A 27,284-nucleotide genomic window follows, 5' to 3' on the forward strand; every position below is an offset into this window, starting at 1 on the left:
CCATGGGGACTAAATGGAATCACACTTGTCGGATGCTTACAATTCTACCTAGAATGTAGTAAGAGCTGCTATTAGTCAATGATATGAGCTAATCATCTGACAAGATCCGAGAGAATGGGACAGCACTGGCATTCCTTACTCTGTCCCTGCAGATCAGAAGGTGTTATAAATTTGAAAAGGTATAAGTAAACTTGTGGAAATCTGTGTGTGTGACTATTAATCTGGAAAAGAAAGTGTTATAAGAATTTTTCCTCGGTTCTGGAGAAATAAAAGACATTCCCTGAACCCTTGCCCTATAATCTACTTAGAAAATAGGCAAGTATCTTACAAAATACCCAAAGGAGCCAAGGCCTTCCGTAAAACTAAATACTCAGGAGAGCAGGGTGGGGCCATTAGCTTCAGGACTGTGGGAAATTTCGTTTAAACTTTTCACCTCAATTATGTCATCTTGTTTGGACAAAAATATCTCGTTTCCAACCTCTTGTGCAGCTTTTAAATCCGGTGAAGCTCACCTCTGCGTTTTTTAGACATATCTTTTTGGCAGCCTCGAAATCCTAATAAAACAGAAGGGGGAAGGGGCAGAGCCCCAGAGGTAACCTTTTTTTTTTCTTTGCAGATGTCAATTGTATCCATTCTTCTGTACACCCAGGAGTCTGGGTAGATGAAGCTGCTGCCAGCGCCCTGTCGTTCTACTGCCCACCAGGGGCGTGGCATCTGCGTCTCCCTCGGGTTCCCGGCACCATGCCTGGCCCTTTAGTACGGTCAGCCTGAGTCCCGGGGTCAGCGGGCCTCTTTTCCCATTTCATTTACCAAGTGGGGAGGATGGGTGATTAATCCTGAAGAAACTTTGTCTTCCACTGAAACTCAAAATGCTCCCTTACACCTATAACGTGTTATTATTCCCCGTCCCGGCTTTTCGAAGACCTCCGACCTCACACAGAAATCCCACGCGCCCGCTCAGAGTGGAAGGCACGGCCAACGCACTGCCGGTGTGCCCGGCACTCCGGCTCCCTGCCTGCAGGAAGGAGCCACATCTCGCGCGATTCCTTCCACCTCTCGCGACACTTCCTGCCGGCCTCCGGCTGCTCTCCTCGCCCCATCCATCGCTACCACCCGCGGTCCCCGTCGCCACCTCACCTTTGCTCTTTGAAGTCCGGCCGGCCGCTCACCAGCTGGGAGCGCAGTGGAGCCCGGTGTTGGGCACGAGCCTGGCGGGGCCGCAGGCTCCGCCCTGCTCCGCCCCGCTCCGCCTGGGCTCTGGGGAAAGGCCGCCGCGGGGACATGTGCCCCCCTCAGCGAGGGCCGGAGAGTGTGAAAGGCAGCCGGGCAGCCAGGTGAGCCCGCGACGGCTTGTTGAGGTAGGCGCTGCGCCGAGGTAGGCCCCGCTGGGGTGCGGGTTGGAGGCACTACGGGATGGAGATGCCGGAGGCAGGGAAAGGAGGACTAGCCCGGGGGTGGGTGACCTCCGTCCTAGGGAAGCGGTCAGGGTCCCCTTTTTATCGACTGCGCCCTAAGGTACCGGGAAATTACCTTGTTTCTATTGGTGGCTCCGCCCCTCTCTGCAGGGCTGGAAGCGGGGGGGAGGCAAGTTCCCGAGCTCTGAGGTCCCGGATCCGGGCTGCAGAAGGCCCAGGGTCGTGGGGAGAGGGGATACGCCAACGTGGCCGAGGTAAATGGGTGCTAGGAAAAAAGAAAAAGTGGCCGATAGCCTCGAGAGCGTTCGCTCTGGAGGCCAGGTGTTTGCCTTCCCGCTGCGTTGGGGCAGCGATACCAATAAATGTTGCTCACTCTCCGCAGAGCTGGAGTATTTTGATATTTTGATGTGTGCGGTGTTCTTTGCTGAGTGGTCTGAGTTGATGGGGTCGGACCACGTAGGCCTGAGTCGTCTTTGAGGGAAGGAGGCTTTTGAGGTCGCCTGTTACTTTTCACCTGAGACCTGAAAGGTGTGAGTGGGTGCGCGCTTGCGCACAGTGGATCAAACTGGGGTTCGTGTTTTCCATATTTGAGCCCTAGTCCCCAGTTAAGCACACTTCAGGGATCAATAACAGTTGACTGATTCTTAAGTGAACAGTTTTATTTTCAATATTTTAAGATTCCAGTAATCATGTAAATGTGTAATGATAGGGGTCTGGAGCCCTAAAATCTAGGTGTTTCTAAGACAGTTGGAGTTACTTTTTTGCCTTTATCAATAGATTTAGACTGAAATTGTGATTAGATGCTTTTTTGCAATCAAGTTTTTGACCATGTGTTTCTTCTGATTCTGGGTTTGTCTTATAATTTATTGTCTGATTAAAACCATGCAGTTTTCTGAGAGCACTGGGAGATCAGTGTGAAGTGGTTGGTCTGACTATAAGAAGCATTTTGTTTAAAGCTCCCTCTCAAGTCCTAAGAAGTTATTTCTATTTTCAGTTTAGATTTAAATTTCTTTTTTTTTTAGAAATGGCTCCTTTAAATGACCAAGTGTGTGTGTGAGAGAGAGCAATTTCAGCGTTAATAAAAGGAAAATAATTTTTTCCCGATAGTTTTCTTTTATCTTGTCTTTTAGAGAACGAAATGTCATCAGTGGAGTCACACCAGGAACAATTGTCCCAGTCGGATCCATCTCCGTCCCCAAACTCATGTAGTTCCTTTGAGCTACTAGACATGGATGCTGGCAGTTTGTATGAACCAGTTTCTCCTCATTGGTTTTATTGTAAAATAATAGATTCTAAGGAGACATGGATTCCTTTTAACTCTGAGGATTCACAGCAGCTGGAAGAGGCCTATGGTTCTGGTAGGATGAAAATGAAGATTTGTAATAGATAAAGGCTATTTCTTGCAGTCTAATGTAATAGTTCTTATATTGAGCACTCTTAAAAATAAATTTTAGATTTTTTTCTAGTTGTCTCTATAGCATTTAAAAATAATATTTAAGAATTTGGTCTGGGGGCGCCTGGGTGGCTCATTGGTTAAGCCTCCGACTTCGGCTCAGGTCAGATCTCACGTTCGTGGGTTCGAGCCCCGCGTCGGGGGTTTTATGGTTTGTAAAATAGTAAAAAAAAAGTTATTTCCATTTTGTTTGATGTTAGTTTTTTAAAATGTTTTATTTATTTTTGAGAGAAAGAGAGAGAGTACGAAAGAGGGAGGGGCAGAGAACGAGGGACAGAGAATCCTTAAAGCAGGATCCAGGCTCTGAGCTGTCAGTATAGAGCCTGACTTGGGGCTTGAACTCGTGAACCACGAGATCCTGACCTGAGCCAGTCAGATGCTCAACCAACTGACCCATTACGTTTAATGTTTAGCCAAGTAGAAACTCATTGTATGTTTCATAACATTATTTAGAATATAACTTAGAATTGTATTTTGGGAAGTTTATTTTGATATATCTACTTCTTTTCCCTTTTCCAATCTGTGATAGGAAAAGATTGCAATGGGAGAGTTGTCCCCACTGATGGGGGCAGATATGATGTGCATTTGGGGGAGAGGATGCGGTATGCTGTGTACTGGGATGAGCTAGCCTCAGAAGTGAGACGATGTACCTGGTTTTACAAGGGAGACAAAGATAATAAGTATGTTCCCTACTCTGAGAGCTTCAGCCAAGTATTAGAGGTATTCCTCTGACCCATTTCACTTTTTTCCTTCTCTTATTTAATAACCTTTTCCTGTGACTCATTTTAGTGAAATTTCCAGAAAGAGTTCGATTGTGTCTGGATTACATATATAGCATTTCTTTTTGCAAATTAGTTTCAAGATAAAGTTATGCCTTTATGTTATGCCTTTATGCCTGTTAGGCCTGTAAATTAAAATTTTCCCCCTAATGGTGATCATTGTTAATATTTAAACTATGACCACAAGATTGGTCATTTTATTTTTCTACTTCAGAAACAGCCTGAAATTTGCTTTCTTTAAATTGGAGTAGACATTAATATTGAAATAAGTGTATCAAAATGTTAACAGTGATTTTATCTAGTTTAGATGATAAAATTTGGAGTGATTTTATTTGTTGTATCTGTTGCAATTTTGAAAGATTTTTCAAATAATTTGATATACTGGAGTTGGATATTCTTATGTAATGGTTTACGTAGTAGTATTCTTGTTAAAAAAAACAAACCTCAATTTAATAGAAAAGCTATTAGAGAAATCTAATGAAAGGTGTTTTCTTTTAAGGAAACTTACATGCTTGCTGTAACTCTGGATGAATGGAAAAAGAAACTGGAATCTCCTAACAGAGAAATTATTATATTACACAATCCAAAGGTGAAGCAAATTAAACTTTTCTTTCTTTTGGGATTAAAGATTAATTGCATTACTAAGAAGAGCTTAATTGGTTTCTTTTTCATAGGGGTTCTACTTAGGATAACCTTAGGGAATTTTCATATTGCATTCACAGTTACGAAATTTAAACTTGTAGCCACTGCCACCATTTTTTACCTCATTCAGTTTATACAAAAGAATTTACTTAGTGAAAATTATGCCACTATAGATTAAGAATATCACTGACACATTCTGTGAGCATATCTTACACGTGTAGGGTATTATTGAAAGCCTACATGTATTTTTTTCTTTCTCGGCTATATTGAGGTATAATTGACAAAATTATAAGGTATTTAATGTGTACAACATTGGCCTACTATATTTTCAGGGTTCTCATTTCAAGCTATTGGAGTTGCCTGTCTAACATCCAGTTGAGGTTTGACTAGGTATTCTGTTTTGAAATACATGTTCCTGTCCCTCAAAATGTATGAATATATTTATAAATATAATGTAGAATATATTTATTGCTTTGATCTTTTCTGTTTAAGCTTATGGTGCATTACCAGCCAGTTGCAGGATCTGATGAATGGGGTTCGACACCCACTGAACAGGGTCGACCAAGAACAGTGAAGAGAGGGGTTGAGAACATCTCTGTTGACATTCATTGTGGTAATGTTAACGATTTATTTTTTTCTTCTTTTTCTTTTTTTAAAGCCTATTTATTTACTTTGTGTGAGAGAGAAGGAGAGAGGCAGCAGGAGTTGGGGGAAGAGTGGGGGAATGAGAGAGAGAATTCCAAGCAGGTTCTGCCTTGTCATTGTGGAGCCTGATGTGGGGCTTGAACTCAAGAACCTTAGCTGAAACCAAGAGCATGATGTTCAACTGACTGAGCCATCCAGTTTTTTTCTTCTCATACACTTATTACTTAAATCGTGATTTTCTTTTTTTATGGATTTGGATTACCTCAAAACTTAAAATGATTTAATGATATGGTCTTATGAGTTGAGATCCACATTGCTTCAGGTACTAAGAATCTTGATAGATATAAATGTCTATTTTAAAGTTGCTAAGTATATATTGTAGGATGGGTCAAATTTGGCAGTACTAATCAGGAAATCACTAGGTACAAGTGAACTGATTTAGTCCTAATTTTAAAAAGTGTGATTCCACCTGTTTGATTAGAAATTTATTTCTAGGGGCACTTGAGTGGCTCAGTTGATTAAGTTTCTGATTCTGCATCTTGGCTCAGGTCATGATCTCATGGTTTGTGGAATTGTTCCCCACATCAGACTCTGCACTGACAGCTTGGAGCCTGCCTGGGAGTCTCTCTCTTCGTCTCTCTCTCTGCCCCTCCGCTGCTTATGCTCTCTTTCTCAAAATAAATAAATAAATAACTTAAAAAAAAAAGGAAATATATTTCTGGTAACGCCTGTCCTTGAAGATTTTTAGCTAAGGAAAACTATTTTCTAGTAGGACCTTGATGATTATCCAATGCTGTTGCGCTAGGCCCATTTATGGTTGGTTTTATAATATGTTTAACTGGATTATAAGATTCCTTTTATCTTGCAGAGAAGATGGCTTACCTTAGACTTAGTATACTTGTGACATCTTAGACTTAATATAATTTAAAAAGATGAGTTTAGGGGCACCTGGCTGGCTCAGTTGCAGGAGCATGTGGCTATTGATCTTGGGGTTGTGAGTTTGAGCTCCACATTGGGTGTAAAGATTACTTAAATAAAAATTTAAAAAATATATATAAAAATACAAAGATGAGTTTAAACATTTAGGGTTTATATAGACACCACGTATTATTGGTACAATTGATAAAAATGGAATATTAGATAAAAGTATTCTACCAATGTTTTGTTACCTGAATTTGATAACCATTCTGTGGTTATTTAAGAAAATCTTTTTAGGAAATACGTATTAAACTATTTAAAGGGTTAAAGAGGTATGATGTGTGCAATCTGATGATCTATGCAACCTACTTCCAAATCGTTCAAAAAAAAATGTGTGGTAAACACATACACATAGAGAATAATAAAGCAAATGGTGAATGTTAAAGTGTTGGATTTATAAAAAGTACAGGGAAGTGTCTATACTATTCTTTGACATTTTCTGTAAGAGTGTAGTTATTTCAAAATAAAAAGTTTAAAAAAGCCTGAAAAGTTTTTTCACAGATTTATGATAAGATAAATTAGAAACACAGGAAAATCCCTGTATTTTTGCTAAGTAAAATACAGGACTGTTTTGTGTCCTTTAAAGTGATGTACTCATCTTTATACTCATACTTTAAAGTGATGTACTCATCTTTTGTGAATGTTTGATTTTAGAATATAAGACCAGTTATATGAAATAATTTGTCTTTTTAATTTCATTTATAGGAGAGCCTTTACAAATAGATCACTTGGTTTTTGTAGTCCATGGGATTGGACCAGCTTGTGATCTCCGCTTTCGAAGCATTGTTCAGTGTGGTAGGTTTGCAAAGTCTATACAATTAAATCACTTTAGGGGGGAATATTAGTGCTCCTTTGAGCTGAGACAAAGTATTGTTTTTAGTCTTTTGTCTTATCTGCATAATAAGATTTGGAGAGCTAAAGACAGGTGGCAAGGGGGTAAAGCTTCTTAACTTAGACCTAAAGTACTAGTAAATTCCCTAGACTAATCGTTTATACTCTTAACTAATAATTTTTGAGTAAACAGGCTCTTAATCCTTATAAAATTGTTTTATGATGTGATGGTCCTCTATTCCAAATTTAAAGGGAACCAAAAAATGATATAGTTAAATGACAGAACCTTCAGTCATTTGTGTAATTCATAGTGGGATAAAGCTCTTGATGTTCTACTTGGAATATTTAGGTCATTAGTACGATGTGATTTTGAAAGGTAGTGTCCTCTAAAACTTAATAGTATATATTCAGAGTCTAATTGTCCCAATTTGGGAATCTTCTCCTACCAGTTAATGCTTCTAAGCATATACATTCTGGAAGGTTAAGATTGATGTAGTATGAATTTCAAATAACAGTGTATTTTTTAAAAAATTTAAATATTGAATTGTGGTTGTTTATAAGAACCACAAAGTTAGAATAGGAATCTAACTGCAAGGCCAATTGAAATAGTCATTTTTTCTTTTTTATTTAAATAGTTACACAGTTTCCATGACACAGTAGAAATTCTGAAGTTAGCTTTTCTTTAGATTAAATGTTTTAAGTAGTAAAGTTCTGGGTTAAGGGAAAAGCTTTTCCTATATGCACTAATAATATTCCCTAAATACCACTTGCTCTTTTTGACTCCAGTAAATATGTGTTCTAAGCAAATGAAGATAGAATATAATTACATGATCCATTGTATCCTAATTTTGCAAATTTATTGCTTTCCTGGTGATGCGTAAGTTCATTTCTTTTTCAGTTAATGATTTTCGCAGTGTTTCCTTGAACCTACTACAGACACATTTTAAGAAAGCCCAAGAAAATCAGCAGATTGGGAGGGTAGAATTTCTTCCAGTCAACTGGCATAGTCCTTTGCATTCTACTGGTGTAGATGTGTGAGTAATACCTTTCATATTTGAGTTGTTAACTGTGATTGTAATATGTTCTCTGATCATTGATCATTGATATGTTTCTGCTTACAGCTGATTGTATAAAAATTTTTTCAGGAAGTTTTGTGTAAACATTATTAAATGTTGACCAATCCCTTGGTTTAACTAGCCTGATTAGGAGTAAAGAGCTGTGCGTATCTTCTTCCAGTATGTTTTATTAGCTCATTACTGTTTACTGTTACAGATATATTATTTCTTTAGCATTAAAGCCAAACATTACTTTCTTCCCAATGTATAAGAATTTCCTTCTTCGACTGTCAAAGCTAACCAACCTCAAGATGTACAAAGTATTTTATTGTTCCTTTTGTGATCTTATTTAGATAACATTTGTCCACATTTGGGGAAAAAAAGGAAATTCCCAAACATTCATTATATTATTAACATTTATAACTTGAGCTATAATTGGTACAACTTTTTTTAAAATTAAAGTTTATTTTAAGAGAGAGAGTGAGAGCACGAGTGTGGAGGGGTAGAGAGAGAGGTTGAGAAAATCCCGAGCAGGCTCTGCACTGTCAGAACCATGCATGAGAGCATGACCTGATGAGTTTGATGCCCAACCTACTGAGCCACGCAGGCTTGGTGTCCTAATTGGTACAACTTTTAAGTGATGGCTTTTTTCCCTGATTTTGTTTTAGAGAAAGAGTACAAGTGGGGGAGAGGGGAGCCCTCAGAAGGGAGCTCCATGTGCCCAACATGGAGCCCAAAGTGGGGCTCAATCCCATGACCCTGGGATCATGACCTGAGCTGAAATCAAGAGTTGGACACTCTGCTGACTGAGCCATCAGGTGCCTCTTAAGTGATGGCTTTCTTTTCTTTTTTAAAGTTTTATTTATTTATTTATTTATTAAGCAAAAGCAAGCTAGAGAAGTGTAGAGAGAGAGAGGTGGACAGATGATCCAAAGCGGGCTCTGCGCTGACAGCATTTAGTCCAATGAGGGGCCTGCACTCATGACCTGAGCCAAAATCAGATGCTGAACTGAGACACCCAGGCACCGCTTAAGTCATGGCTTTCTTTAGTCACAAGCCCAATAGTTTTGTTTGTAGATTTTATGGTAATGTCTTCTCTTATATTCCAGATATTCTAGAGAGCTATAGGCTCTCCAAAAAGAAGTGTGTTCATAATATAGTTTTAGGATAGAACTGACAGATGCTTCTGTGGAAGATAAAGGAAGTAATTAGTTTTATTTCCATGTTGATCTTGGAAATGGCTTTCCTGATTCTGTCTCTCTCAGTTCTTAATACTGTATGATGTGAGCATATTTCATGTGCCAGATGTTGCATTGTATTGCTTTTAGTAGGTATGGAGTTCATATTCATATTCAAACTGATACTAAGAGGTTACTAAGGGCATATTGCCCTCTCTAAACTACAGAAACTGTTGAATATTTGAGGAATCTTTCTGGGTATTTTGAGAAAGTTTTAACAAAGTTGATTTAAATAATGTCCCCAAATGTGTTCCTTTGAGGGATAAGAGTTCTTTTTGCCTTTTTTCAGCTTTTAGAAATTCTGCATTGAGAAAGGGAGCTGATCCATTTATCATTTGATTTGTGATCCAAAAACCTTAATACTGAGAATTCTAGGAAAAGCCTCTTGTATTTTCCATCTTATAAAAAACTTTTTTAATGGTAGAGAATTTTGTACACAAAAGTAGCTTATATAATGAATATTCATGTACAGATCATGATTACGCAGCTCCAGCAAGTCTCAGCACATGTCCAGTTCTGCTCTATCCATTATCTTCCTATCCCTGTCTATTGCCCATCCCTCCACTCCACCATGTTGTTATTTTTTTCCATCATATTATTTTTGAACCAAATGTTAAGATGTTATTTCATTTGTAAATGTATGTTTGAAAGGACTTTTAAAAAATATATTAACCATAACACCATTATCAGACCTAAAAATTCTTAATATCATCAAATATACCTATATGTACACATACACAAGTGCACATACACATTTTAAACTGGAATCTAAATGAGGTCCATAAGTTATAATTCACCAATTTGTCTTTTAAGTCTCTTTTGTTCTCTTGATTACCTTTCCATCTCTTGTTTCCTTACAATTTATGTATTGAAGAAACTAGGTTTGTCTTATAGAGGGTCTCACTGACTTTCACTGATGACACCCCTTTGGCTTAATTAAACTTGTCTCTGAGTCCCCTATATTTCCTATAAATTGATTAATTGCCTGTTTTATATTTAAATATCTAAGTCTAAGCTTGAAGGCTAAGCTGGAGGGGCTTTTGGAATGTATTAAGTTTTCTGTTTAAAATACCTTTCTTGGTGGCTCAGTTGGTTGAGCATCCGACGTCGGCTCACGTCATGGTCTCAACGGTTTGTGGGTTCAAGCCCCGCATCAGGTTCTGTGCTGACAGGTCAGAGCCTGGAGCCTGTTTCAGATTCTGTGTCTCCCTCTTTTTCTGCCCCTCCCTCACTCATGCAGTGTCTCTGTCTCAAAAATAAACTGTATAAAAAAATTAAAAAAAAACCTTTTTTTTTTTTCCCCAGAGATCTGCAGCGAATAACTCTGCCCAGCATTAACCGCCTAAGGCACTTCACCAATGACACAATTCTGGATGTCTTCTTCTACAATAGCCCCACCTACTGTCAGACTATTGTGGACACAGTTGCTTCTGAAATGAACCGAATATATAAGCTTTTTCTGCAGAGGAACCCTAATTTCAAAGGGGGTGTATCCATTGCTGGTCATAGTTTAGGTAACAAATGAATTCTCTGTGACCAGAGGGGACTGTCACATATTAAGGACACCTGTTCTTTAAGTACAATGTGTTTTATCAGTATCGGATTCAAAGGTCTAGAACTGGTCTGTGATGCATAGTATGGAAGGGGTTGGAAGGGTGGTGGTGGATTGGAAAGAAAGACTTCCTGCTTCATAGATTTTGCTACATGGGTAATTGGCTTAATACTTTTTGTATAAAAGATAGCTATGTAGTGCCAATGCTTAGAAATTGTCCCTTCTTCTATTTTACTTATAGGTTCGCTTATATTGTTTGATATCCTAACAAATCAGAAAGATTCTTTGGGGGATATTGACAGTGAAAAGGTAATTTAGATGTACAGATAGGTTCTCATATATTATTTCTTAGTATGGATTTTTAGATTTTAGAATTTTAGTTTTTTTGCTTAGTTTAGTTTTATACCATAACATTGATTTTACATTTATTTTAATTTTAAAAGACTTATAATTATCTCTCTTGCTCTTGGATGATAGAAGCAAGATCATAATATGCTTCCACAAATATTTGCTATATTCTGAATAACTACAGGTATCTTATTTTCCATTATAAATATGTACTTCTGGTCTATAATTAGAATTAGAGAATCATTGAGCTCAAGTAGAGTTTGCATATGATGAGGAAATGAAGAATACATTGGATGCAAACTGATATAATTTATAGAAATTCTGTCTGAAAGAAGTGGGAGGACTTGATATTTAGACATCTTTTGCAAAACAAAGTCCTGTGAACATTTATCTATAGTGTTGAATTCGTACTTAGCATATGCTATCTTATGTGTTTTCTCTTTTTATGTAAGTATCCTATTTATATTGCTGGACTATGAGTTCTTCCAGGACAGAGGCTTTGTCTTATAAGAGCTCAATAAATGTTCTGTTAATCAAGTTGAAAATACTTTGATAATAATTCATGCATTCATTTATTTAAGAACATTGTTTCAACTGAAGTTGCAAACTTAAAGATTAACCACTTCTTAATTTAAATTTTATATAAATCACAATTTATTTAAAGTTAAGTGTATCTTTATGTGGAACTTTTATACATTTTTATTGCCAAATAGTAATAATAAAAGAAAATCTAAATAAATTTCAGAGAATATGAGCTTTATAATTTAATTTTTAGGATGCACCAAATACTGCCATGGATCAAGGAGACACACTGACACTAGAGGAGGATTTGGAGAAACTTCAACTCTCTGAATTCTTTAGTATCTTTGAGAAGGAGAAAGTAGATAAGGAAGCACTGGTAAAAATTATCTTTTAAAACTTTATGCTGTACCATTTTTAGTATTTTTATTGCTTAATCTTCATCTTATCGCTTACTAAGAGCCTGCCCTTTAGAATCATTTTAGTCATAAATATCTGTTATCATTAGTGATGTCCTTTACCTTGTTCATGTGTTTTTTTATCATATGAAGTGATCCTGATTTGTGGGAGTGCAAGGTTCAGAGGAGCCATATGGACAAACATATAGCAGAGCAAAGACTGAAAAACAACACAGCTCAGAAAACATGAACATGAGGAAGAATAAATGACTGCTAACTATTCTCTTATTTTCTGTTATACTTTCAAGAGCTCTACTGCTGGTATTGCTTATTTATTTGTTTTTGGTTTTTGCCACTTTTTTGGTGCTTTTTTCAGGTTTGCAATACATTCTTTAAAAGATATTTAGGGAATGCTTAATATGATCAGGCACACTATATCAGCTACTAGAGATGGAATGGTCAGTAAGACAGATATGGACTCTCACATCATTATGTTTATAGTTTAGTGGGGAAGGCACATATTAAACACTTTATTACAAAAACAGTTCTAAGTAGGCAAAGTTCTAAGTTGGAAAAGTATACAGTGGTATTAAGAACTAACCTAGTCTAGGAGGGTGAAGAAAGCCTTAACCTCGTCAGGTTAGTAGCTTCAGTGCTACTGAGAGATCCTGCTCTGCATTTGCTCTATGTTCTTACTGCTTGTGTCCATGAGTAGGGATATAATCTTTCTCAGGAATGTGACATCTAAGTCAGCATGGAAATCAAGGGGTGTTTTGTGTCATGCCTTATCTAGCCACTTCTGTAGATCTGGTTTTTGTTTTTGGAATAATGTCATCTATATTACGATAGCATTGATACTGTAGTATCAATACTTTTTATTTTTCTCTAGGCTTTTATGAATAAAATACTCTTCTCAAAATTATTAATGATGTTGTACCAATAGGGATCCCTAGTAATATAAAGCAAAAAACAAGAATGCCTAGATCTTAGTCCTCTCAGAGAACAGGACATTTAATTCATTTATTTTGCCTAGAAATAAGAAAGATATTTGCTTTTCTGTGCTTAGGTTTTATGTACAGACAAAGATCTTCAGGAAATGGGAATTCCCCTAGGACCAAGAAAGAAGATATTAAACTACTTTAGGACCAGAAAAAATTCAGCGGTATGTGTTTAATGTAGCTTGTAGGATTGAACAGGTTTTGACATCCATGTATCTTTTGCTTTGCGAGGTGTTTAGGCAGCTAAGATATTTTGTTAACTGATCTTTGGCTTTCTTTTGAGATATTAAACACATTTTCTATATTGACATCCTTAAAAACATTATTAGCTTCAGAAATCTTATCTCCCCTGGAGTCTTTTCACCATTCCATTTTTTTCCTTTCATAACCTTTTTATTGAAATATAATTCACATCACCTACCATAAAATTCATCCTTTTAAAGTGTATAATTCAGCTGTTTTTAGTGTATTCACAGAGTTGTATAACCATTACCACTAGCTAATTTGAGAACATTTCCATCACCCTAAAAAGAAACTCTATACCCATTAGTAGTCACTCCCCATTCCTTATATGAATCACTGGCCTTTCTGTCGTTACGGATTTTATTATTCTGGACATTTCATATAAATGGAATCATACAATATGTGGCTTTTTGTGGCTGGTTTCTTTCACTTTAGTGTAATGAACTTGAGGTTTATCCACATTGTAATGTCTTCTACATTTAGTTTTTTTTGGCCATTGAATTCCTTTCCACATCTTAGTAGTTATCTTTCAACTTTGTATCAGGCTGTTCAATTCTTATTTAAGGCCCAGTTCTTGGCCCAGGATCTGCATTATTTTCTATATTCATAGAGACATTCTGCTTCCGTTAAAAGGGCAGGCACTTCATTGATCTCCTTTGTGACCCTCAGCATTCTTCTTCATCATACTCTGCTGTTGTTTTCTCTCCTAATGTTTGCCTAAAGTTTATACTGCTAATTGAATGGCTGTGTACAGCTTTTACCATTTTAGAGGATGTAAGAATGTCAATTTATCATTTAAGACAATTCTTTTTATCAGCTTTATCTTGTTTTTGAGGACTCTTCCTAAAATTCAAAACTTTCCTCAGCATCCTTTCAAACCAATAAAAACAGACTGTATAAGCCTTTGTATATTTTTACTACATAGCTTCATGGCATTATTTTATTCTTTAGGGTATTAATAGACCAACTCTGAAGCCAGCTTCAGGGATGAATATATCTAACATCACCAAAGAATTGGAGTTTTGCAATAAAACAGATGCTACTGGAAATGGTGACTATCCGGATGTTGGCATTGGGCAGGTAACAACTCTAATTCTTTTTGGTCATTTTATTGCCTGCCATTGGTGTGGTAGGAACAGTTGTCACTTTTGTTATCAATGATAGATACTTCTATATCCTCTTTCCAGGTGTCTGTAAAATACCCCCGGCTCATCTACAAACCAGAAATATTTTTTGCCTTTGGCTCGCCCATTGGAATGTTCCTTACTGTCCGAGGACTAAAAAGAATTGACCCCAACTATAAATTTCCAACATGCAAAGGTTTCTTCAATATTTATCACCCTGTAAGCATTGGACGTGTTTTCACCTGAATATTAGGGCTCATTAGTAAAGAGCACATACTTTTCTGTTTCCTTTTTTTTTTAATGTTTATTTCTTGATTTTGAGAGTGTGAGAGGGGGTAGGGTGGTGGGGCGTGCATGTTCACAAGAAGGGAGAGGGACAGAGAGGAAGAGAGAGAATCCCAAGCAGGTTTCATGCTGTCAGTGTGAGCCCAGTGGAGGGCTTGATCCCATGAAGTACAAGATCATGACCTGAGCTGAAAGTAAGAGTCAGATGCCTAACCCGCTGAGCCACCCAGGTGCCTTAAGAGCATATAATTTTCCATTGTGTTGATTTGCTTTATCCTATATTATTCTGTGGTAATGAGACAATTTATAATCATTGAATCTGAGGCAAAATAACTTTTTTTTTGAATGAGCTTATAATTATACTTGCCTGATACACAGTTCCTAAGACTTTCTGAGTGCCTTCAGCAAAGGTATATATGTAGCTATCATTTTTCCTGTGTAGTTTGATCCTGTGGCCTATAGAATTGAACCAATGGTGGTCCCAGGAGTGGAATTTGAACCAATGCTGATCCCACATCATAAAGGCAGGAAGCGTATGCACTTAGGTAAGTCTGAGTACAGAACTTGTAATTCTAGACCGTCTGGTCAGTGCAGACTTACTAGATCTCATTCACTTTATTTAACTGTGTTGGACCCTAAACTCTTTGTAAACCATGTAACATTTTTTATTCATATATGTTTCAGAACTGAGAGAGGGTTTGACCAGGATGAGTATGGACCTTAAGAATAACTTGTTAGGTTCACTGCGGATGGCCTGGAAGTCTTTTACCAGAGCTCCATACCCGGCCTTACAAGCTTCAGAAACTACAGAAGAAACAGAAGCAGAATTGGAATCAAGTTCAGAGAAGCTAAGTGGTCAGTGACACTGTACACTTTGATTTCCTACATCAGATCAGATAAGAGTAACTCCATGATGTAATTCTTTTTCTCCCAGGAGTTTTTACTGATCAGTTTTTCTGTTTTTATTGTACAGACCAGTACTGTGAGTCCTAATGGGCCTTCAGCTCTGCTAGTCTTTTATATTATTATCAAATAGTCACAAATTGTAGAAAAACATTATTTGTGAGGAAAAATGTCCAGAGAAGCTAAGCATCTGGTAAAGAAGCATTAAAAAACCTCTCTCGCTTGGGAAGTCTGGGGGTGATATTAGGAGCCTCCTCTGTGAAGCTTTTTCAGGGGAATGTCTGGGTATTCATTACTTAGTTTTATTTTCCTGGCTGTGCACTAGCTCATATATCTCCTTAATTTCACAGTTAATGTTGCATTCTTTTTGCTTTAATTTTCAACTGTCTAAAGATTTCTATAAGTACATTTATTTATAAACCGGATGCAAATGAATTCACTATCAGAGGTACAGGAAAGAAAAAAATGGGATTGGACAAAGTCATTGTGACTTAGGAGAAACTTTAAGGGGATTGAGAGGAGGAAGGTGCAGAGAGCTTTCTGAACAGAGAGTAGTTCTTCCCACTGTAAACTTGGCCATCGGAGGGGACTTAGGGGTAATCTTGGGGGAGCTGGAAGCTTTTAGATGGTTATTGTGGTTCGTCCATGTTCAGATGTTCACACAGAAGAGACCAATGTGGCAGTTAAAGAAGAAGTCCCACCCATCAATGTGGGAATGCTGAATGGAGGCCAGCGCATCGACTATGTGCTACAAGAGAAGCCTATTGAAAGTTTTAATGAATATTTATTTGCTTTACAAAGCCATCTGTGCTACTGGTAAGTGGTGTTTGTTTTTGTTTTTGGGTTTTTTTTTTTTTTTGCCTCATTGTTTTAAGATATTTGATAAATGCAAAAAGGGAGGATAGTCTAGTATACATTTGGGAGTAGAGTGATTTCTCATGTAGATAATTACAAAATAACGCAGGTCATTTAAAGAAATCTGGTTTAAACACGTTTTGTTTTGTAGTTTGGTAGAGCATGGGTTGATGATGCCAGCAGCCATGAGTTCAGTTAGTTTAGTTTTTAAAATTAAACCACTTTTAACATGGTGTCCTTTGGCTATTGGTGGGATAGGATGGGTATGAATGTTACTGTTGCTAAAAGTAACATTTGAAAGTATTTACAGGAGGTAGATCAGACTTTATTGTTTTTGTTTTAATGCTTAAATTATTTTTTAATTTTTAAAATGTTTTTATTTACTTACTTTGAGAGAGAGAGAACAAGTGGGGGAGAGGCAGACAGAGAGGGAGACAAAATTCCAAGCAGGTTGTGGCTGTCAGGGCATAGCCCAATGCGGGGCTCGAACTCACAAACTGTGAGATTGTGACCTGAGCCAAAACTAAGAGTTGGATGTCTAACCAACTAAGCCACCAGGCGCCCCTATAATGTTTAATCTTTTAATGTTTAAATGTTTTTTTAAGATTTAGAGATATAATTGACACATTGTATAAGATGTGCAATGTGATTTGATACATGTATATACTGTGAAGTGATTAACACAGTAGGATTAGTTAACACCTCCATCACTGCACATAATTTGTGTGTGTGTGTGTGTGTGTGTGTGTGTGTGTGTGTGTGTGTGTGAGATGAGAGCATTTAAGGTTTACTCTTAGTAACTTCCAAGTATATGATACAGTGTTATGACTATAGTACCTTGCTGTAATTAGATCCCCAAAACTTATTCAACAGAATTAATCATTATTAAATATAATTATCTGATGGATTGTAGAATGGATTGATGATGCTTATTAAATTCATATATTAGAAAAGAACTTAATACCAAATAAACTGAAACTAAAGGAAAATATAATTAGGAAAATAAGATGGGTAGGGGGTAAGAGTTCAAAAAATACATGCTTTAACATCTTGAGAGGAATTTTTCTATTAAATACTGATAAAGGAGATTATTACTTGATGCAATCAGTTTCGTCTCTAGATAATAAATATAGTAGAGGCCATGACATATAATCTAAGTGCAGTTCAATAAAAACAGTCCTGTAAGAAGCCAAAATCATGCTCTTAAGAATGATTTCTGCTGATGTGGCTTGATAGAAATCTGAAAAAGGCTTTCTTTATAAGTTATGGTTCTTTATTATATTTTTAAGCTTTTATTTAAATCCAGTTAACATACAGTGTAATATTAGTTTCAGGTGTACAGGGTAGTGATTCAGCACTTCCATACATCACTTGGTGCTCATCACAAGTGCACTTCTTAATCCTCATCACCTCTTTAGCCTGTTCCCCACACCAATCTCCCTTCTGGTAACCACCAGTTTGTTTTCTATAGTTAAGAGTCTATTTCTTGGTTTGCCTCTCTTTTTTCCCTTTGCTCCTTTGTTTTCTTAAATTCCATATATGAGTGAAATCATAAGGTATTTGTCTTTCTCTGACTTATTTCACTTAGCATAATATTCTCTAGCTCCATCCATGTTGTTGCAAATGGCAAGGTTTCATTCTTTTTTATGGCTGAGTAGTATTCCATTGTGTATATATACTATCTCTTCTTTATCCATTCATCTATCAGTGGACACTTCGGCTCTTTTCCATAATTTGGCTTTTGTGGGTAATTCTGCTATAAATATTGGGGTGCATGTATCCCTCTGAATTACTGTTTTTATATTCTTTGGGTGAATACCTAGTAATGTAATTCCTAGATCATAGGGCAGTTTTTTTCTTCTTCTTCTTTTTAGTAATTTTACTGATTTTATTACTTTTATTTAAGCCATTATATCTTCCTCACACTCCGTGCAAAGAAATAAAATACTATAAAGAAAAGTATGTCCTCATTGTTATTCCCCATAAAAAGTGCGTGCTTCATTTTATAGGACTGGGCATAATATATATCAGGAAGCACTTAATGGCTTAAGTGGATCATTTTTTAATTTTTAAAAAAATTTAAAAAAAAATTAAAAATTTGTTTTTATTTTGAGAGAGAGAGGAAGAATAGGATATGAGCAGGGAAGGGGTTTATGGAGAGAGAGAGAGAATCCCAAGTGGGTTCTGTACTGTTTGTGCAGAGCCCGACCTGGGGCTCGCAGTCATGAATCATGAGATCATGACCTGAGCAGAAATCCAGAGTCAGATGCTTAACCAACTGAGCTACCCAGGCACCCTCAAAGTACCATTTTGATTCAGACCCACTGAATAGAATTTCATGCATAGTTGGTGACTAACACCATGTATTGAACTATTTCTGTGATATCCCCAGATCTCATTAAGAAAATACTCTACATGCGAAAAGATAACAATCTGTCCATAAATTTTATCTATAGGCTCTTTATTTAGTGTGAGGTGGGAAAGGGGCTCTTTCTTGAGTACATGGACACAAGTATTTTTGCAGTCTGTAAAGATGCCTTGATACGTGCCTGTTACAAGGAAAGTAAGGGATGCATCAAAACCACTGCCAGATTAACTTCCACAGCTTGTCTCAGTTCTTCACATAATGGAGCAAGTTCCTTGTCTAGGTTGACAATGAGTCCTCTATTGGCATTGCTGCTGGCTATGAAACTCGCCACCAAAGGTAAACAGTTGAATTAGACCACCCGGTAAGTGTTATAGTATCAGGTACTGCTGTTTTTTGAAAGTCCAAGTTTGGTCCCTTGGCCTGTTGGAAGAGCAGAAGTAGTTAAGAAATCAGATCTCAAAGCATGCTCTGGAGCATTATCATCAGCCACTTTAATAGTAGGCTCTCCATCTATATGTGACACAACAATAGCATGCAGCCCTTCAACACTTGGTAATTTTTTATACAGGAATCGCTTTAGGTCATCCACCATGATGAACCCGTCTCTCCCACAGGATCAGTCTCCACTCCTGGCGTTCTGGGCTGCTGTGTTCTCTCAGCTGGAAATTCAGGGACAGCTTCAAAGATAGCCTTGGTCGTAGAGTAGTTCTATTTTCAACGTTTTGAGGAACTTCTTTACTAATTTCTTCTAGAGGTCTATTTTATACATATATAACAGAGATGTGACCATGTGACTGTATTATATCTCTCCTTTCACAAATACGGGAGTATCATATTGGCTTTGTTCTTTCTACTCGCAAGTCTTGGAGTTTTTTGCCTATCATATATAGTTTCTCCATTCTTCTATAGCTTTAGTACTCCACTAGATGAATGTTCTGTAATTTATTTAATCTGTCCTGTACTGCTGGGTCTCTTTAGATTTCTGTACTCTGCAACTTTATACAACTTGTTCATCTCATTTCATCTATTCATGAGTAGATCTGCAAATACTCTAGTTGAAATTGCTGGCATAAAGGGTATATGCATTTGTAATATTTGATAATTATTGCCAAATAGAGGTTGTACCTTTTTATCTTCCCACCAAGAGTATGGGAGTATCTGTTTCCCACAGCTCTTCCAGCACAGGTTTCTCAGCTTTTTTAATCTTTGCTAGTTTGTTGGGTGAAAAAGGTCCCTTACTGGGTAAAAAAGGTCCCCTACTATAAAAAAAAATACGTGCACACACACGTAAATTTATATATTTACATTACACTTTTTGAGGCATGGTTAATGTACAGTAAGCTTTAAATATTTAAAATATATAAATTTGATATGTTTTGACATATACACATCTGTGAAACCATCACTACAATCAAATTAGTGAACATGTTCATCACCCTCAAGTTTCCTTGTGCCTCTTTGTAAGTCCTCCCCCTTTCCTCCCATGTGCTCTCAGTCTCCAGGGAACCACTGATTTGCTTCTGTCACTATAGATTAGTTTATGTATGATTTTTTTATAAATGGAATCATATATATACTTTTTTTATGGCTTTCTCCATGTTACGTGTATCAGTTTTCTCTTTTTTATTGCCAAGTAGTATTCTCTTGTTTGAATGTACCACAGTTTGTTTATCCATTTACCTGGACATTTGGGTTGTTTTCCAGTTTTTGGCTATTACAGATAAAACTGTGAATATTCATGTACAAGACTTCATATGGACAGATTCTTTAGTTTCTCTTCAGTAAATACCTAGAAGTGGAATAATGGCTAGGTGTCATATGGCAGAAATATTTTTAAAAGTAACTGCCAGGGGTTCCTGGGTGTCATAGTTGACTAAGCACTCAACTCTTGATCTCAGCTCAGGTGTTGATCTCAGGTCTTATGATCTCATAAGTTTAAGCCTTGCATTGGGCTCTGCGCTGGGCATGGAGCCGACTTAGAATAAAAAAGAAAGAAACTGCCAAACTTTTCCCGCCAGCATTTCCCATTCCCATCAGCAATGTTTGAGAGTTGCACTTGCTCCATATTTCAAGGATACTCTGTGTGATTATTTCATGTTTTGTTTCTTAGCCTTTCTAAATGGGTTGTAATAGCACCTCATTTGGGGTTTAATTTGCATTTCCCTAATGATGTTGAATATATTTTTGTATGATTGCCATCTATACATCTTCTTTGGTGAACTGCCTGTTCCAGTCTTTTGTCCATTAAAAAAAATAGATCATCTTTTTAAGTTGCAGTTCTTTCTATATTATAGTTATAAGTCCTTTTCAAAAATTTTTATTATGTTTATTTGTTTTTGAGAGAGAGTCAGAGTGCTAGTTGGGGAGGGGCAGAGAGAGAGGGAGACAGAATCAGAAGCAGGCTGCAGGCTCCAAGCTGTCCGCACAGAGCCCGATGCAGGGCTCAAACTCATGAGTGTGAGATCATGACCTGAGCTGAAGTTGGATGCTCAACCAACTGAGCCACCCAGGCACCCCAAGTCCTTTTCAGATACATGTTTCTTCCTCAGAATGTGATTTGTTTTTTCACTTTTCCAGAAAAATGTTTTGAAGAACAAAAGTTTTTTATTTTTATGTAGTCCAATTTATTGATATTTGTGATTTTTTAACATATTTAAGAACTCTTTGCCAAATCCAAAACCATTAAGATATCACTTGTGGGGGCGTCTGGGTGGCTCAGTGGGTTAAGCGTCTGGCTTCGGCTCAGGTCATGATCTCACATTCCTGGGTTCCAGCCCCCGTCAGGCTCTGTGCTGACCGCTCAGAGCCTGGACTCTCTTCAGATTCTGTGTCTCCCTCTTTCTTTGATCCTCCCCTGCTCATGCTGTCTCTCTCTCTCTCTCAAAAATTAAACATTAAAAAAAATCACACATGAAAAAAAAGATATCACTTGTGTTCTAGAAGTTGTATCATTTTAGCTTTTATATTGAGGTCTATGATCCCTGTTTGGTTGAGTTAATTTTTTAATATGGTGAAAGGTAAGGATTGAAGTCCATTGGCTCGCAAATAGGTATCCAGTTGTTGTAGCAACATTTGTTGAAAAGTTAATTCAGATAGAGGAACCACTGAATTACCTTGGTTCTAGTTTGTTCCATGGATCTATTTGTCTGTCTTTATGCCAGTAAAACATTGTGTTGGCTGCTGAAGCTTTAGAATAAATTTTGAAATTAGGTTTTGTGAGTCACCCAACTTTATTCTTCTTTATTTTAGCTACTGTAGGTAGGTCCTTTGCATTTCCACTTACTTTTTTTTTTTTTAATGTTTTTTATTTATTTTTGAGAGACAGACAGAGACAGCGTGATCAGGGGAGGGTCAGAGAGAGGGAGATACAGAATTGGAAGCAGGCTCCAGGCTCTGAGCTGTCAGCACAGAGCTTGACGCGGGGCTCGAACCCACGAATGTGAGATCTGACCTAAGCCGAAGTCGGAGGCTTAACCGACTGAGCCACCCAGGTGCCCCTCCACTTACGTTTTATTTATTTATTCTTAATGTTTTATTTATTTTTGATACAGAGAGAGACAGAGCATGAGACGTGGAGGGGTAGAGAGAGAAGACACAGAACCGGAAGCAGGCTCCAGGCTCTGAGCTAGCTGTCAGCACAGAGCCTGACGCGGGGCTCGAACCCACGAACGTGAGATCTGACCTAAGCCGAAGTCAGAGGCTTAACCGACTGAGCCACCCAGGCGCCCCTCCACTTACGTTTTAAATTGAGCTTGTTAATTTCAAACAAAAAGCTATCTGGGATTTTGTGATTGCATAATATCTGCAGATAAAATGACAGAATTGGCATCTGAATGATACTGAGTCTATAGATCCACAAATACAGTATCTCAGTGTATTTTGGTCTTTAATTTCCCTCAGCAATGTTTTGTAGTTTTCAATGTATGAATTTTACACACTATACTTTTTATTTTATTTTTAAACTTGTCTCCCTCCCTCCCTCCCTCCCTCCCTCCCTTCCTTCCTCCCTCCCTTCCTTCCTTTCTTTTTTAATGGCTGGTGCCTGCTTGAGATTTTCTCTCTCTCTCCTTCTTCCTATGTCCCTTCCCTTCTTGTGCATGTGCTTTCATTCTCTCTCTCAAAAAAAAAAAAAGTCTAGCAGTATGTCTGGTAGTATAAAAAAATTTAGTAGTAAATGGCCAAGAATTGTTCCCCTTTCACAGAGCTCATTCTTGGGGCAATATTGAATGAGCCATCCAGTTGGTCACCTTAGTTTTTTTTTTTTTAAGTTTTATTTATTTTGAGAGAGAAAGAGAAAGTGTATGAGCAGGGGAGGGGCAGACAGAGAATCCCAAGCAGGCTGCTATCAGCACAGAGCCCGTGTTGCTGACAGCACAGGGCTTGCTTGGGATTGTCTCTCTCCCTTTCTCTCTCTGCCTCTCCCCTGCTCATCCTCGTGTGTGCTCTCTCTCTCTCTCTCTCTCAAAATAAACTTAAAAAAAAAAAAAGTAACACTGGGGCATCGGGGCGGCTCAGTTGGTTAAGTGTTTGACTTTGGCTCAGGTCATGATCTCATGGTTCCTGAGTTTGAGCCCCAGGTCAGGCTCTGTGCTGACAGCTCAGAGCCTGGAGCCTGTTTCAGATTGTGTCTCCCTCTCTGTCCCTCCCCTGCTCATGTGGGAGCATGCTCACTCTCTTTCTCTCCCTCTCAAAAATAAACATTTAAAAAAAGTTTAAAAAAAGGTAAGACAATCACATGGTTCAAAATTCAAGATATAAAAGGGTATTATAATAAAGTTTCCCTCCAACCTGCCTCTTAACCACTAGCTCCCATCTTCTGACCATCAGTGTTATGAATATCTCATGCATCTTCCAGATACTATTCTGTGTGTGCCCCAGCAATTACTTCTGTCTAGTTCATAAAGAAATTTGAGTATAAGAAATAACATCATGAAGGATTGCCTTAAGGATATATAGCTCAGGGGTGCCTGGGTGGCTCAGTTGGTTGGGTGTCCAGCTCTTGATTTTGGCTCAGGTCATGATCCTAGGGTCATGGGATCAAGCCCTGTGTCTGGCTCCATTGCTGAGCATTTATTTTGAGAGAGAGAAAGAGCATGTGTGAGCAGGGGAGGGGAAGAGAGAATCCCAAGCAGGCTCCATGCTTCAGCATAGAGCCTGATGCGGGGCTTGATCTCATGACCCTGGGATCATGACTTGAGCCGAAATCTAGAGTTGGACGCTCAAACCAACTAAGTCACCCAGGCGCCCCAGCTTATATAACTGGAAGTTTATATAAGTTTATCTTAAGTTTACATCTTAATCCCCTTCACCTGTTTGCCCCCACCCACCTGCCTTCTGGCAACCACATTTGTTCTCTGTATTTAAGAGTGTTTTGTTGTTGTTGTTGTTGTTGTTGTTGTTCATTTGTATTTTAGATTCCGCATAGAAGTGAAATCATATGGTATTTGTGTCTGGCTCATTTCACTTAGCAACCTCTAGGTCCATTCGTATTGTTGGAAAAGGCAAGATTTCATTGTTTTTTATGGCTGAGTAATATCCCACTGTAAAATGAACTTTTTATTGTAAAAAATGAAGTTGCACAGTGGTTGTGTAGATTAGAGGTAGTATATGTAAAGCATCTGTAAGTATGAACATTAGCTGCTGCTTTTTACAACAGAAGTTTTTCTCTTTACAGGGAATCTGAAGATACAGTATTGCTGGTCCTCAAAGAAATCTACCAAACCCAGGGCATCTTCCTTGATCAGCCTTTACAGTAAAAATCAACTATGTATGGCTACTTAATGTAAGTTTTCTAATGTCATGTCTGCAGCATGGTTCCTACATACTGTGTGATGGGGATCAGTATAGACTTGGGGCTCTGTCACCAAGAACTAGGTGATTTTAGAGGGACGCCAGTTAAAGTTCCTGGGGAAAAAGCACAATAGCCCACTTAGAGAAAGGGTTGTGTTTATTTACTTTTGCTAGTTATTTGGTCCGGTTAACACATTTTTAGGTTCTTAACTCAGAATCTTAATAGTTTTGATCATCTAAGAGTTACCATGGCATAGTTAGAATTTTAATTATGAACAGCCCATGCTGAGATTTAGGTTACTCAGCCTTTTAGATGTGTAACAAGCAAGTTCATGTATCAGACTCTGGCATTCTGCCTGGCTGCTTCCAGCTGTGACTGCATCGTGACCTCTTTCCACTCTTCCCTAGACAGACACTGAAGGATCCTTCCCCAGAAATCCACCTGCTTATTGCTGCGGTTTTCCTCTCCTCAGCCACGCCATTTCCTGCATGTTGCCTGCCACTTACCACTGGGGTCTTTGGAAGATAATCTTTTTCGGAAATGAGTGGAAAAGCAAAGGGAAGACCCTAATACTTTTTACCACTGGCTTCATATAAGCACTTGCCATTCTTCATAGTGGGGCTTGTTTGCATCTTTAATTCTTCAGTGACAGGTGCCACCCATTATTGCTTATTCCTTGAGACAGTAGAAAGTCTGTTTTGAGTTTTACTTATTTTGGCTTGGGTAGAAATTTTTCTAGGAGATTATTGCTTATCTTTAGAAAATGCTCTGGTTTGGAAACAGGCTCTGGAGATTCACAAGGCATTTTGGGATTCTGTCTGTCTCATTGGTGTTCTCTGCACTTGAAGGAAGTGGGTGTGTAAAAGACTGTTGGCCAAATTCTTTTGGGTCCGCTTTTCTTTCCTACAAGTACTGTGTGAAGGACCAAGAGTTACTGTTAACTTTCCCCAGCTGACAGTGGATCAGAGGCCTCACTGATGCTGTTCAGTGTTTTCACGGCTGCTGGAGCTGCTCTCAGAGTCTAAAGTGGATAGTTTAGTTCACATTAGATGCATCTTTATAAAGCAAAGATGTTGTATATCTTAGACCTGTCCTTTTATATCATGCCTCAAATTAGGAGACTCTAGATGAAATCTGACTTAGTTTTCGGATAGTAGCTTCTTTCTTAAGTTGATGGCAAAGTTATAAAAGCTGAAAGACCTGAAATCACACAGCCTTGACAGGCTGCTTTGATTATAAATAAACATCTTTCAGGAGTACATTTATGGTGAAATAGAATCTGTGATGGTCAACCACCATACCCACTTGGGTGAAGGTAGTATTGTGCATCCTCTCTGAAAACGTTTTGTAAATGCCGTTGCTTTCCTAGGTACCCAGAATCCAGCACGTGTATGAGAAGCCTCGTGGCGCAGGCAGTGCTGGTTGGGCAGGTCGGTGTGGCTAGGGGAAGTGTTTCTTACTCTGAAAGGAAAACCGATGCCTGTAGGGGCCAAGGAACAGCTCCTGCAGTCAGTGTCAGAACATGCCAACAAAAGGTGCCTGGAAGATGATGGGTGCATGTAGACTGATTTTTTTCCAGGTATCTGCTCACCGCTGTGCTGTCTTGTCTTTCTCAGTGGTCAGAGTTTGTAGTGTTCTTTGCGATAGTCCTTTACACTCCTCTCTGATTTCCATAGGCCTCTGTTTATAGAGTGGCATAGGCAGGCAAGTGGTGTGTTTTTTTTTTTTAATGTTTTTTTGCAAATGTATCGTGGTATCCAGTGCATTGACCTGTAACATTCACTTAAGCCATCCCTTCAACTGCAGGGGTCTTTATCCCTTTCCAGAGAGAAGAGGAAAAGGAAGTTAATCACTGTCACCCTAGAGGTAGTAGAGGTGAGGCTGGGGTACAGGGGCAGTTTCTGGCCTTTCCTTGTCCATCTGCTCATAGGCTGATGCTGACTTAGCTGCTCAAAAGTGTCAGGTATATGGAATACTTTTCTATATAAGCTGAGTTTGAAGTAAGGGTTACTGAGAATGATGTAGCTTTAATTACATTTTAGAGGGGAAGCTTTTGTCAAGTTGTCTTCAAATTTAAATTTATTCTTCATATGAGAAGAATAGATACTATTTAAGAGTAAACCAAAGGACAAGCAAGGAGTCCCTGTAACCAAAGATGACCCGCACAGTGCTGGGGTGGCTAGGTCACCCGCTGCGCGTCCTGGAAATGGTTCTTTCCTGATGGGGAGGGGCCGGCAGCCGCACATGAGCTTTATGTCTTGTCTCCCCACCTGTGGTAGCATCATGGCTGCGTATCACGCAGGATGAGAAGCTTGATTTAAACCCTTTAGTTGTACATTATTTGCACTACTTCAGTCATATCCTGTGCAGTCTCTTGAGCAAGACTATTTTTAAATAGTAGAGTATCATCATTTTATACATATTCTCTGCTACAGAATTCGTATTGCTTATTTCAGCAAGAGATTGTCTGCATGGAAAAGATTAATAGCACTGATAAGCTTTCTAATATTTTGCACTTTTTAAATGTTTGTTTTTTTACATGATTATATTTAAAAGTTTCTGAAATACTGAAATAAAACCATATTGAGCAGTTGCCTACTTTTTCTCCCTATACAGATTACTAAAGCAAATTAAAAAAATATGTTTGGGCAAAGAACTAATCCTTAAGTTCTTTCCCCTGGACTGTGTTTTTGTCAGGCAGATACAGTGAAGCGCGGCAAGCACGAAGCTCCAGTGACATAGGGATCAGTCTCTACTACCGATGGTTGTGTCACTCGTGTAGGACGGGGAACCCAGGGTTTTACTGTGGGGATGTTCCGGCTCTCGAGTGGTATGAAGTACCAAAAACACCCTCTGTCACCATT

General features: G+C 38.3%; 1 protein-coding gene and 1 pseudogene across 5 annotated transcripts; one reads left to right on the plus strand and one right to left on the minus strand.

Moving 5' to 3' along the window:
• The first annotated feature begins 1,082 nt into the window (after window positions 1-1,082).
• DDHD2 (DDHD domain containing 2) lies at window positions 1,083-27,018 on the plus strand. 5 transcript variants are annotated; one of them, XM_029936173.1, is made up of 18 exons: window positions 1,088-1,358; window positions 2,546-2,773; window positions 3,398-3,588; window positions 4,147-4,236; window positions 4,782-4,902; window positions 6,618-6,707; window positions 7,642-7,777; window positions 10,342-10,550; window positions 10,830-10,897; window positions 11,712-11,834; window positions 12,920-13,015; window positions 14,046-14,174; window positions 14,282-14,437; window positions 14,946-15,048; window positions 15,188-15,358; window positions 16,060-16,222; window positions 24,304-24,411; window positions 24,828-27,018. In XM_029936173.1, the coding sequence occupies exons 2-17, from the start codon at window positions 2,554-2,556 to the stop codon at window positions 24,383-24,385; spliced, it is 2,148 nt and encodes a 715-aa protein (XP_029792033.1). In that variant the 5' UTR covers window positions 1,088-1,358; window positions 2,546-2,553; the 3' UTR covers window positions 24,386-24,411; window positions 24,828-27,018. The 5 variants fall into 5 exon arrangements, with proteins under 5 accessions (XP_029792037.1, XP_029792033.1, XP_029792034.1 ...); XM_029936174.1 differs by having other exon boundaries at window positions 24,832-27,018; XM_029936175.1 differs by having other exon boundaries at window positions 1,249-1,334.
• LOC115288924 lies at window positions 18,727-19,221 on the minus strand (annotated as a pseudogene).
• Window positions 27,019-27,284: the final 266 nt, after the last annotated feature.

The sequence above is a fragment of the Suricata suricatta genome, chromosome 1 (genome assembly GCF_006229205.1).
Source record: "Suricata suricatta isolate VVHF042 chromosome 1, meerkat_22Aug2017_6uvM2_HiC, whole genome shotgun sequence".
NCBI classification, from domain to species: domain Eukaryota; kingdom Metazoa; phylum Chordata; class Mammalia; order Carnivora; family Herpestidae; genus Suricata; species Suricata suricatta.

Excerpts from the sequence above, each read along its gene's own strand:
- DDHD2 (XM_029936173.1), top strand. The coding sequence starts at position 2,554 with ATGTCATCAGTGGAGTCACACCAGGAACAATTGTCCCAGTCGGATCCA. Across the intron at positions 6,708-7,641 it reads TCGAAGCATTGTTCAGTGTG|TTAATGATTTTCGCAGTGTT; the intron begins GTAGGTTTGCAA and ends TTTCTTTTTCAG. Across the intron at positions 15,049-15,187 it reads CAGGAAGCGTATGCACTTAG|AACTGAGAGAGGGTTTGACC; the intron begins GTAAGTCTGAGT and ends TATATGTTTCAG.